Raw genomic sequence first — 13,849 nt, 5'->3', positions numbered from 1 at the left:
CTGATCTCATCAGAATTATCTCCTTTAGCAATTTTAGATGCACATAAAAAAGAAATCTGAAAGGCAACGTGTGTTTGGGTAGTTGTTTCTTGGATTGTTAGCCTCTTTTGAAGGCAAAGGGTTCTAACATAACATATATACGATATATATTCTAATGTATACACACATATATATATATATATATATATATATATATATATAGAGAGAGAGAGAGAGAGAGAGAGAGAGAGAGAGAGAGTACAGAAAAGACACATGGATTTATAGGGTAAATATAGCTCCTTAGTATTTACTACCATCAAGCACGCAATGCAAATAACAGCCATGAGAAAAAACTCCTGTCAGAATAACAGAAAGAGAGTCCCTGCTTGAACCCAGAATTCCCAGGTGGCAGTGATCTTGCACAGAGCAATCAGCAGCCACACAAAGCTGATTATTTCTGCTCACTGCCTGGAATCTTACTAATATCAACCAGACTGAACAACAATATAACAAACACCATCACCATATTGGTACTGTACGGTGTCCTTGTGGAAGGTGAGTGCTTTGGAGTTGATTCCTAAAGCTTGTGATCTGCTTGATTGCTGTTGCCTGCGTCCATACTAATGAATTAACCTTTTCAACTTAATGGCATGGTTATGTAACCTCTGCATTGGTGCTACTGGAAATAGCTTTTTTAATGGCATCTATATTTCAGCCATAGCTGTGTCGATCTGAATCTTTTGATCCCGTGTTTAAACAATAGTACAGTATTATGGTTATGGAACTTGAGCAAGTAAGACAGAGTTTACCTGCTGAATTTCTAGGTGGGGCATTACTGTTTAGCTTTGAGAACCATATTCCAGCATATTTGCATCAACAAACACACAGCTACCTACATGGGATATGTGATTAAATAATATAAGCTATATAAGCTGTGTTAATATAAGTCTTGATAATAGCTTTTGCAAAATGTGAAGTATAAGTTGAGTACACACTGTCCATCAGTAAAAATCATCAATTCCAGCATGCCGTGGTTCCTGACTTTGCTAGACAGCAAGCACATCTCTACCTGGACAAATGCAATGCAACACAATTCCTTCTGGTTCAAACAAAGCAAATTAAACTGGTCACAGAAACCAGTGGTCAGTTAAAAGTTAGTTTCTGCTGTAAGTGGTTGTGTAGTTTGAAAAAGTACTCCAGGTTTCCAGCCTTGTGCACTGTGACTACCTACTGAGCAAGCTCCCAACTAGATCCAAAAACTCGCCTTACAAACAGCAGGCGGAAGTCAGGAGCTACAGCCACTGTAAGGAAATGTAAGGGCCATTTAAATGTTTTAGTTATGTTTGAGTTCTCCTAAAGGCAGTGCATAAGACTCATAAATGAAAGATTCTTTAATTATTTGGAAGGCATTCCATGAGATCAGTTCAGCACGTTGGTTATTTTTTTTACAGAAAGGAAGCTGACAGCTCATCAGGTTTATCCAGACCATAGATATACAGGTGTGTATTTTTGTGCTGGCAGGTTAAATATAGCACTTATGCCCGCAGGCCCCCTCTGATTACACCAACTGATAGACAGAAAGAGCTGCTGAAAGCCGTCTGACTCGTTTTTTTTTAAGACCTCAGAGAGCCTCAGATGTGACAGAAGTGTAGCTGTTGCGTGTTGCTGTCACTGTGTGCGTGTGCGAGTGCGTGTGTGCGACTGCATGCGTACGATGTGTGCATGTGCGCAGGAGCCAGAACATATTCCCTGTGGCTTATGCCTTGTATGTCACAAACCCCTTAAGTCTATAAATACAGCCATGATACAGAATGTAACACAACTAGTGCTTTTTTTTCTCAAGTTTGTCCCCTTTGTCCCTCAGAAAAGAAAAAGGAACAAGCAAAGCAAGCCACAAAGAACGCCGTCCAGCACACCCTCACTTTTTCCTCCTCGATCAATACTCTCAGAGGAGCTCATTTGCTGATAGTAGCCTTTGCCTACGCAAATGACGCGTATATGATCTTGTTTCTCGCTCACATACACTCGCTTCTGCATGGCATTTTAATTAATGAATTATGCGGTCACGTAAACAAGAGCCTTCTTTAAAGAGTCCCTCTGCTCACCGTGCCTGGTCCATTTGCTTTGTTAGGAGTTCCCTGTACTCTGAACTACCTTCAGGCCAAGCCTCTTTTCTCCAATGGAAAACAGAAAATGCATCCTCGACCAAAGTCTACTACAATCTGCAGTAAACTCAGGTCTACACAGTAGATGTCCTCTCTCCAATCTTCATTCTGGAAGAGAGTGCTACATACAGTACTTAAGACCTGGGTCAAATAATTATTTGACATATCTATTACATGTCAGTTAAATGTAATTAATTAGCCCTTTGGAACTTAAGAAGAAAAAAGTATTATTTAAATGCATCAAAATTTGTGTCTATAATCAGGTCTTCATCAGCACACCTCATAATAGTGACAGAATAATAATAGTTATATTTTATAAGTTATATAAGTATATTTTAAGAAATAGTTTATTTATTATATTTGAAGTAGTAGTTTAATAGCCCTGCTCTAATCAGTCTAGTACACGCAAGCTAAAAGTATCACGCTTGAAGAGCATGCATAAAATAGGTCACATTCCCCTGGGATCATGTACCACTGTTTACATTAGTTGCATCATTTACCATTGTATGCATCAGGGTGCTGATTGCTTCCAATTCTAAAAAGACTAAATTGGCCCCCTCTGGTCAATACAGTTTGCCTGCACAAGCTACAAGTGAAGCATCCCTGTGCGACTCACTAATTGATGACTGTTGACTGTAGAATGGAAAGAAGCAGTGGCTTGACATCATGTCTCAGAAACAGACATACCTGCTTTGCTGTGCTCTCTTGGAATTATAGGAGTCTGCCCTGATGAGTGAGATCACATACACAAGCACATACTAACTAGCTATTGCAAATTGGCAGAAAACGGGTACAAATGAATGTAAAATATGTTTTGAAGAGGGGATTTCAAACTAACTTAGAGAACACTGCTCTGAAAGAAACTGAGTGGGCGTGGCTCTTTCCTCTGAACCTTTTATGGGCATGTGAGTGGTTCACAACATGGACTACTGATGACATAACGTTAACTGCATAACTGCATTCCAGGAAACTTGGTGTGTCTACTGGTTTTTGTTCCAACCAATTAATGCAGGCATAATTGTCTAAACAGCCACATAACCAGCAATGCTGGTTCACTTCTATAGCAGGCAACAGCATACATGTACAAGCAGTTGGTAGCTATAGCCAAGGACCTCAAATGTCCATTCAAAAACAAAAAATGGAGGAGAGTTTTACGTAAAATAACAAAATGGATCCACTCTGGTGCACCTCTTTGCTCACACATTATACTCAAAAACAGAGACCTTCATTCATTTTACTCGTCTTCTTCCGGAACTGCAGACATTCTTGCTCGCTGTAGAGGAATGTTCATGGTTGCTTAGCAGCATGTGATGAAACAGACAAGAGTATCTTCCTAGAATTCAAGGGCCATGCATAGTAAACACAACTAAGCACACTGGCGTGGGTAAGCTTGCATTTGTCTACTACACAGGGTGACATCACCACTTCTAGAGTCATAACAATCAGTAGAATTAGCTCCCTTGTCAAGGCATATTAGTCTTTACCCAGACATTGTCGTATTTTCAGGCCTATGTTGTGTGTACTCAAGACATTCTGAGTAACATTAGAAAATGTCTCATTCCAAATATGATGCTAAAATATAGCATAGGGCCCCAGGAACTGGGAAATGTTGTTCTAAACTGAATGGTGAACCGAATGGGGAAAATGGTGTCTCTAGAATGCCTGAAAAGCAATGTTGCATTTTTTGCAACACAGGGTCTCATAGGGTCAACTTAGCATCGTAATCTCCACAATAATTTTACCAGAATCCTTTTAAGAGTAACCGCTCAGCTCAGCACGTAGACTGCAGAGAGGAAAGAAACAATTGGTTGGCTGTTGTGTTCGACCCAGCCTTATTGGTAGGCCTGTCTCACTGCTGGAAGAGCAGTACATTACATTACAGGAGTTTGGCAGACGCTCTTATCCAGAGCGACGTACAACAAAGTGTATAACCATAACCAGGAACAAGTGTGTCGAGAACCCTAGAGAAGAGAAGTACCGTTCTAAGTGCAGGGAACAACCGCATAGTTTAACTTGGACCCTGTAGGTTAAACTGATTAAAACTAAGCACACACAAGCTTGCTCACACCTTATGCTGGCACAGGCTGTCTGTGATCACGCTTTTTTGTTACGAGATGGGGGAGAACCCAGCTGACTGGGTCAACCCACCTTTCCCTGGGTGAGAAGGAAAACAAGTCATGTGCGGCTTGAGCAAGCAGACTGCAGTGATCTTATTGACCAGTGGGGGTCACTGGAGAGCAATGAGACACGGTCATCCTGGCTGACTGAATTTCTCCCTCCCTGGGAGATGCTACAACCAGTCATGGCCTGTCCAGTGGGGCTGCTGGCACAGTCAACACTGGCATGGTCAGGAAGCATGCTGAAATATACAGTATATGTTTTGGTTTTTGGATATATTTATCCCTGCTATGAGTATCATGAGTCATTTCCCACTTGATATATTATCCACTGCCTCCCAACATCCTGTTTACAGTGACTCCAACACATCTGGGCTACACCTGTGCAATATGCGTCAACTGATTAAAGTTCCTGTGGCGTCACAAAAAAATCCACCAGGGTTGGCTCTTTGCAGCTCCACTGCTTTCAGATCCTCAATTAAAGGATATTAAACTGCTGGAAAACACGAGGGAGCTGAATGTTTTCAAGAGAGGCTGCTGGTTCATATTTAGCAGGCTGAGCTCTGAAAAAAGGGAAAGATTAACAATACCGTAAACACAAATATTTTTATAAAAGCCCTAATATGTCTTGTATGTGTGTGTCTGCATCTTGGGTCCACCTCTCTCCTAGCATTATCTCACTAGAACCTAGCTCTTAAGAGTTTCTGATCTTTAGCCACATCATTGCTACTAGTATCCTTAACTGTGGAATGTATTCATATTTCCTTTTCCCACTTACATGTGACACCATACTTTTATTAGCTGCGACCGCAGCTCTATAGCTCTGTTTGTCGGTCGGTAAAAAGAAGAAGTCACGTGTTTGTGTGTGTGTGTGTGCGTGGATGCATACACACATGGATGGATGCGTGTGTGCGGTCGCAGCTATTGCAGATTCGCGCTTGTTAAATAATTGATTTACCAGTACTTTCTTTTGATTGTGTCACAGTCCATTCATGTATTACTGGCGTCCATGTAACTCTGTTGAATTGTTTATGTTGTTAAATCACTCTGGATAAACATGTGTAAATATAATTTTTTTGTCTCTTTTTCTTTAAAGTGTACTTGTACCTGTTAGTTCTTGGTGATTACAAAAACTCAACATGCATGCAGTTTTTAAACAGAAATATTTTCAAGTGCTATCAAGGTTTGTCTCTAACCTGGTGTGGTGCATTTATCAAGTACACTTTAAGGAGAAATACACCCAGAACAAAATTGTTACGGTTATGAATATGGAAGAGAGCTTTCTATTGATTAAACTACCTTTGCTTTGTTTTGATTTTGTTTTGTTTTTTGTTTAGTTTTTTAATAATTTAATAGAATATGTTGAATATCCTCAATTTTTATTAAGAAATGAAATGCATTCTTTCATTTATATGTATTAACTAAGCACTTTTGGCTTAATGGTTGAAAGCAGCACTCTAGCAGAAAAACTGCCACTACCTCGAAAAAACCTAAACCATGGTTTGGACTGTTGTTATTGTAGGTAAGGAGACTCACCCAATACAGATACTGCAGTCTAACTGTTGGTCTAATTGTTAAAAAGTCCTCAGGTTCCAGCAGCCACACAGGGTAGCATAATTGGCAATAGCATCGCCTGGAGAAGGATGGATTCAGTCTGACTGAATGGACTGACCCTCACTGGTCAGTAAGGTCACTGCAGCCTGCTTGCTCAAGCTGCACATGAAGCTAATTTTATTCAAACCATGTCTGTAGTTCACCTTATGCATTGTGGTGTGACAAGAAATAATGACGTGATGTCACATATCAGAGGAGAACACACACTTGTTTGTGCTCTCCATTTTGATACCAGGGGTTGCCGCAATGAGCGTAGCCGGTGGAATTCTAAATAGGAAGAAGTGGGAGGGGGCATTTTTTTAAAAGCACCGTGTGCACTGCTCCCCAACCACAGCATAATCCTGGATTAAAACCAGGTTTTTGTGAGAGCTGTTCTACCACTCATTACTCACGACAAGCTCAGGATCGCACAGGCGTTCAAAATGACGTCAAAGGAAAATCAATCTCAAGCGGTCTTCACGGGTCACCGAGGCCCTCTGTCAGAACTGCAGTTAGACCTGAGCTCCGCCTGAAGATTTTTTCAATTCCATTTTTCCCCACCTTCTCCGTGTCTCCTTGTGAGAGTGCACAGAGAAGAATTAAATACAGATGCATTTCGTTCAACTGCCAGATTTTGTTATTTGGCCAAAGGGAAACGGACACCTGTGCCACTGCCACCTTCACATTCTGCATTCAAGTGCTAACTGCAAACACATGCGTGAAAGCCAAGTCTTGGAATTTTATTTCTATTATTTTTCCCCAGATGAAACCCCTTTGCCCACATCTCCAAGATTATTTCTGATTTAGAGTTTTAAGGATCTTATCAGCAGGTCCTGTCCAGGGGCTCATCAAGGCTTTCCCTGTCTTAGTTTCTTCTATTGAGCAACCATTCCATGGCAGTGGGTTTCTGCGGGGTTCTCTCCCTGCCGCTCAAACACACACCCCTCCTTCAAGATGCTGACATTCATTAGAAATAAGATCAATCAGGCGCTCAGTCTCTTCCTCATTTTTCTTTCGGCTGCCATAGGCGGGGGAAATCCACTGATTAACCTGTATTTGTTTGGCAGATATTTTTCTTCTGAAGCCACAATGGCAAAAGCACTGAGTGCAAATGATAAGGGAAGTGTCAACGAGTGTCTGAACAGAGTACACCAAAACACCATAGGTATTCAGCTCATAGGGGATAAGACTCAGCCCAACACAAAGGGACTGAAATTGGAAATAAATCAATTAAGCCTTGTATTATAAAACTGTTAGCCTTAGCTCAATGTATCCAAGATACTATTGGGATTTTAAAGCAATGCAGAAATAAACCTCTGGCAAAAATAACCAACATATATCATCTTTATCTCGATCTCAATCTCCCAAACAAAATAATCAATATGGTTAATGGTTGCCATTTACCTCTGTTATTACATTTAACAATGAAAGTATATTCATCTTTTGCAATAACAATGTGATTTACATTTTTTTAAATCCACTATAATGAAGACATGGGGGCATGATCATGTTTATCTGTGCAAAAATTACATACTTAATAATCTAAGACAATGAAACAAGGTTTTCATGCAGTAGAATATTGGTATTTATTGTTTTTAACTGAAATTCTCAATTATTTTATTTTTATCTTATAGTTAAAGAAACCATTTAGACAAAAAGACATAACAAAAATGCAGATGATGAACAATAAACAAATTTACACTGTCACTGGTTATGAAATACATCTCTCGGAAGTGTCATTCCTCTTTTACTACAAATTTAAAATGGATCAATTTGACCCAAACAAAGCACAATGGTTAAGTAAAGGGGTGCACCACAAAGGCCAGCCAGAATTTCATGCCCAATCCTGCTCTCAATTATTTATCACTATTTGATAAATCTTTATAATAAAATCACAAGCTACAACTGAAGATGCATGTCTTCAATCAACAGTACCTATACACAACCAGCTCCTCTCTAACAATGTATAGCTATGTTGGTGAGTGACGCCTTAATATCACCCATATTCTCCCTGTTGCAGTAGAAACACTATTACGCTCTGCACTCAGTGAGACAAACAAGGACCACACCCAAAAGGAAGGAAAATATGATGAGAGGATAGACTTGAGTGTTCTCATTTTTCCTAGTGCTTTCAAGCTCAGACACTCTGCCGCTATAGCACTAGGAAAGCCAAACATGGAGCCTAGAATGGCCTGTTCTCCTATTGCATAATCTTATGTTCTTAAAGAGAATTGTGTGAATTGCGTCTGCTAAAATTCCTGCAATACAACTAGTCCCACCAGGTTTTATTTCCAAGTTCAACTCCAAATAAGAGCATCTGCTAAATTCCTTAATGTAAATACGAGGTAATTATGATTTTAGTTCTCCAGAAATACAATTTTCCTCTCTAGAACTGGGCAGGGTTCATGAGAGGATAAAGTGCCAGGTATCTTTCAAGATAAATGTAAGACAATAGTTAAGAATTAAGAATGCTGGTCTAGCTGGAAACCCTGTCCCTGGTGCCTCGCTTGGCTTGGAGACAGCTGCCCCATCATCTCCTCATATCTGTATCCGGGTGGCAGCAATTGTATTACTGTTAAGGGGTACAGGGCTTGTTGGTTCAAATCTCACGTGGGACACTGCTGACATACCCTTGAGCAAGGTATTAAATCTTAACTTCAGCTGTCTAAATGGAGTAGTAAAAAAGCAGTGTAAATCTCTCTGGATAAGGACATCTGCAGAGCAAACAAATGAAATAAATGTACGTAACGTCTCTACTGAATTGCGTCAGAGTTTCTACTGATTTAGGGAAGAAAGGCGTGACTTAGAGAGCAGATGGAGGACTGTGCTGTGGAGTAGAATCACAGCGAGAGAAAGCATTGGCTCACACCCTTGCAACCACATGAAAGTGCAAACCCCCCCCCCCCCCCCCCCCCCAAGGAGGAGGAGTGGCCTCACCCTTCTTTTTGTTTAGAGAGGAGTTTGGCAGTCCATGCAGCTTAATGAAAAAAACATCAGCGACTTCCTGCAAATCAGGCCCGGGTGGCAAAAAAAACAACTGTTGTGACAATCATGATAGCTGCATCGCTGGAGGTGAGGAACACAAAAGAATGTGCCCTGTGATAAAGATCTGTCATTCAGTTAATAACAATTAATTTTTTTATATTTTATGATGCTTCCTTGTTTATGATTGTTTCCTTTCTCACCAGCTAGCTTCCCTTACATACCTGAAGAGAGAGAGAAGTAGCCCAAAAAACCCCTCTATAAACTCTCATGATCAATGCCAAATCAACCATTCAGGCAGCTCTGTGTGATCTCAGCCAGGTGACCAGGTGTAATTATTCCCCTGAATCGCAGCCAGCACTATGCCATTAATGCTGCCCAACATTGAATGCGAGCGCTTCAGAGAACCATCGCTGAAGCTTTTCATTACAAATCTCCAGTTTGCGTGCGTAGCCTTTCTCCTTTGGATGTCTGGCATTACCAAAGTTTGAAATACTTAGGAAACCAGTACAACTTACTTGAACTATTCACTCCATTTCCCCCCCCCCAAGTTTTATACATGGCATTGGAGCCTGTGACTGGATGGGAACCAGAATTCCCGGTTTTCCAGCTTTTTCTGTTACCTGCTGGTTCAGACACACCTCCATATTGGGTCAACATGGATCTTCAGTACCAGTGAGACAACTGACACTTACAGAGTTTGAAAGAGAGCCACCCCTCAATTCATATCTGTCCACTAAGTCTACTTAAGTGGCATCGTTCTAGGATATCCTTGACAGCAACCTCGGGTCCCTCCCTCTTGTGTAGCAGCCTTTAACTACACCGACAGCTTACTTTGCTTTGGGTCAGAGGCAAATCTGGTCCTCGAGGCTCCATGTATATGCGGCTTTATGTTTCCAAAAGTTACCCTGAATCAATTTACTAACTGTCTGTATACACCAATGCCAGGTCACTTGAAGATTAGACCAGAGAAACTGTGCTTATAAGCAATTACATTTCAATTCAGTCAATGAACTGAAATTCAGTTCAGTCAATGAACTGAAATTCAATTCAGGAAATGAACAATTATTTTTTTGTTTTTACTTTTTCTTGATATTTTAAAAACCTCCCCTAACATACAGATGGATGACACATTTTTTTAAAAACCTGAATAAATGAGTGAAGAAGCACAACAAATGCAGATGCTTCCATACAGGTGTACTGCATGATGCAATTAACATCCTATCATGCTCTTTGGCATGTATAAAAATGCTGAGCAGGCCCAGTTGACCTTGGATTAAGTAAAAAAAAGATCTAAGTGACAGAGGGTTCATGTTTGGGGCACGGATGGCAGGAGCTTCAGTCGCAAAGACTGCTGGCTAGTGTTTCAATAGGAACAGTGACTAAAGTGACAACTGCATTTAGATCTATGGGAAAGATATCAGTAAATAGGGTTGGAAATTTTGGTCGAAAGCACACATTTGATGACTGTGATGATCATTAATTAGTGTGATATGTAAATAAAAACAGAAGAGAAGCTCTTCCTCAGGTGACTGTGAATGTCTGTGTAGGATGTGATAAAACTGTCAAGAACAGTCCGTCAACAACTACATAGACATGGATATTATAGTAGGGTTGCAGTTTTGAGAGGTCAGTGGTGCAAAAGCCATAGGCACTGGCCTACAGAGATGTGGAAAAGTGTGTTATGGTCAGATGAGTCATCCTTCACCATATTCGTGACAAGTAGGCGAGTGTATGTGTGGCGTACACCAATAGAATGGTACGGGCCTGAATTCTTGACCCTGACAGTGAGGGGGTCCGGTGGCACTGTTATGCTGTGGGGGCATTTTTCTGACATGATTTGGGTCCACTTGTCCCCTTAGAGGAAAGGGTCACTGCAAATCAGTACAAAGTTATTCTGAGCAATCACCTTTATCTTATGATGAAACATTTCTATCCTGATGGGAGTGGTCTCTTCCAGGATGATAATGCACCTATCCACAGGACACAAGGGGTCACTGAATGGTTTGATGAGTAGGAAAATTATGTGAATCACATTCTATGGCCTTTGCGGTCACCAAATGAACACCTATGGGAGATTTTGGACCGATGTGTTAGACAGCGCTCTCCAGCACCATCAGCAAAACACCAAATGAGGGAACATCTTTGGGAAGAATGGTGTACAGTAGAGCTCCAGAGACTTGGAGAATCTATGCCATGGTGCACTGAAGCTGTTCTGGCAGTGTGTGGTATCCCAATGCCTTACTAAGAAACTTTAAGTTGGTTTTTCCTTTATTTTGTCACCCGTCTGTATACTCCACAAACATTTTGCACATAATTAACCATGGGTAACAAAAGAACTCAAATAACTCCTAAATGAGGAAAAAAAATGCTTGTTTAAAACTAGGAAAAAATGTGCAAAAACAACTGAAATACAAAATTTAAAATGGCAAGGCATTCGGACATGGCAACTTAAGACTCAAGCTCAAGGCCTTTGTGAGGAGAATGAGGCTAAATATGCAAACATCATAATCAAATCTTTTATTGTCAGTTTTACCAACATGATTTCAGTTCACAACACAACCAATGTGTTAATGAATTGAAAGGCATGCAAGGTGACCCAACTGAACTCGTTGAGAGAGAGGTGAAATACACTTTCAGTAAGCTGAATGCCAATAAAGTGCACGGGCCTGACTTGGTGAGTTGAAAAGTTATATTGTACTTTGTATCATTATGAGTATTGTACCTTATCGGACCTGTGTTTTGTATTTGTTCCAATGATCTTCGGTTTGCACTTATTGTACGTCACTTTGGATTAAAGCATCTGCCAAATAAATTTAATGTAATGTGGATAAAACTATAATGGAACCATTCTATAAATCAGTGGTCTCCAACCCTGGTCCTGGAGAGCTACAGGGTCTGCTGGTTTTTGTTTTCACCTTAAAATCAGCACCCAATTGATTGACTGACTTTATTCAATCATTAAAAAAAAAAAACATGCATCTGAAGCAAGCTTCTCATACACATTATTTAAAAAACCATCAAGGATAGACACAATAAAGCTAATTGCTTATTTCCATTGTGGTCCTTAATTGAGACCCAAGACACCAGGTGAGTTGAGTTAACTGTGTAATCAACTGCTCTAATTGATTCATGAAGTGCAGAGTCACTATGAACACCAGCAGACCCTGTAGCTCTCCAGGACCAGGGTTTGAGACCACTGCTATAAATGAACTGGAATGACAGTTAGACAGGCTAGTTTGGTCATTGAGGTAGACCAGATCTCTGCTGTGGAGCTCTATGCCAACCTTATGAAAAATAAGGTCACACAAATTCTTGGTGATTCGAGTCACCCACTGTGTGGTCAGCTGAGGAGACAGCCACAGGGATGGTGGGTGGCTCCTGCAGCTTTAGACAAAGACAAAGTCCCATCCCAGCCAGGATCAGTCTGCATAATGAGCTCCCCAGCAGAGCAGACGTAATTATTCCAATATTCCATTATTCCAAAATATTCCAGTAAAACTTTGTATTTCCCATGTATTATGTATCTATATCCTTTTGTGTTGTGTGCTGGAGCAAAATATATTTCCTCACTGTGTACTGTTGATGTTTTTAATTTGTTTTGTATTGTGTGTTGGAGACAAATGTATTGTGGGATACTAAAGTTGACTTACTTTACTTACCAAAGACCAGACAATTAATTTTTGTCGCCTGGAAATTTTGGAAAATATTTTCACTGAAACATGTTTTTGTCATCCAAAGCACTTGTAATATGTAAAAAACTAAATGTTTTTTCCTTCTATGTCACAGGAGGCTATTAGCGTATAATAAGCTCAGTCAAAATTATTAGTATCATATTAGGTCAATAATAATATTCTTAAGAATACTAATAATTCAATCGCATAGTGATGACAGCGATGAATATTACTAATTGCAATGTAGGCTTGTATAATTTAATTACTTCCTATTGCCCATGCTAAGAACTTTGAAACTGTAATGTTGTTATCATTATTATTGCTGTTGTTGTTGCTGCACTCGCACACACACCAAAACTGCCAGACAAATAGCTGTAAGGTACAGGTCTGTGCGCAGAAGCTCCGTGATGTCCAATAGATGGCAGGCAGGGGAGGTTACAGCAGAATACACTTTCTCAAGAGTGAACCTCATAACGCACTATGCTTCTGAAATATTTCTTAGGTTCAGGTATTGCATCACCACTGCGAGTCAAATAGGTATTATACAATATTCTGTATGTCATTAAGTCTGTTTTCGTTATTTTCCCTGTACATTAGGCCTATTGTCTTACCTTCTCTTGCCTTCAGTAGTACGGTATTTGCCACAATGTTTTCCAGCTCCATCAATATTCTTTGCGCGGTTAATCACAAAAGCGTTGATTCTGGACAGTAGTCAAGTCGTTTTTCCGCAGTCCGAAGCAGTGGAATGTGTGATTGTTCGGTGTTTCTCTTGCTTTAAAAATATAATCAAGGTGTTACCATTCTGAACGCGCAGAACAGCTCCGTGCACAGGTTGTCAGAGTTCCCCGTAATGCAAGCATGTTTCACGTCACTGATTCCGATAATTACCCAGGCATAGCCTTTCCCATTATTGTAAGAAGACGCGTTCAATTTCACAATGTGGCATAGTCTAATCAACGCTGCTCACAATGTTCATTGTCAACATTGGAGCGAACGGCTATGTATTTAAGTTAACCATGTGCTTCCAGAGATGTGTGCACAGTTACTAACTACACTCCGAGCTGTGACAGGTTAGCAATCTCCTCTGCCTCCAGGTGCGCAAAGCAGCGTTGTTTTCTCTGTCCTCTCCCAGCTGTGTTCTTTGGTGAGGTTGCCCGCGGCTCGGTGAGTCGGGTCCGGTTCAGGGTTAAACTGCGCGCGACCCGCTTTGCCGTAGTGGACAGCCCGTTTTAATATAATTTTCTCCGATGTTTCTCTGCGGCGCAAAACACGAACACTGCGAGACGGCTTCGGTTACACGGGCTCTTTCAGCATTTTAGCGCAACTGAACGGAAGAGGC

General features: G+C 40.6%; 1 protein-coding gene across 1 annotated transcript in view; it reads right to left on the bottom strand.

The window, feature by feature from the left end:
* The window catches only part of LOC118212075 (G protein-coupled receptor kinase 5-like), a 30,712-nt gene extending 16,863 nt beyond the window's left edge, over positions 1-13,849 (bottom strand). The window contains exon 1 of the mRNA XM_035389645.1: positions 13,122-13,849. Coding sequence (XP_035245536.1) covers positions 13,122-13,173 — 52 coding nt within the window. The 5' untranslated portion in view covers positions 13,174-13,849. The remainder of the gene's footprint in view (positions 1-13,121) is intronic.

Source organism: Anguilla anguilla, chromosome 14 (genome assembly GCF_013347855.1).
Source record: "Anguilla anguilla isolate fAngAng1 chromosome 14, fAngAng1.pri, whole genome shotgun sequence".
NCBI classification, from domain to species: Eukaryota; Metazoa; Chordata; class Actinopteri; order Anguilliformes; family Anguillidae; genus Anguilla; species Anguilla anguilla.
The sequence above is the reverse complement of the archived record's forward strand: the minus strand, read 5'-3'. Positions and strand labels throughout refer to the sequence as shown.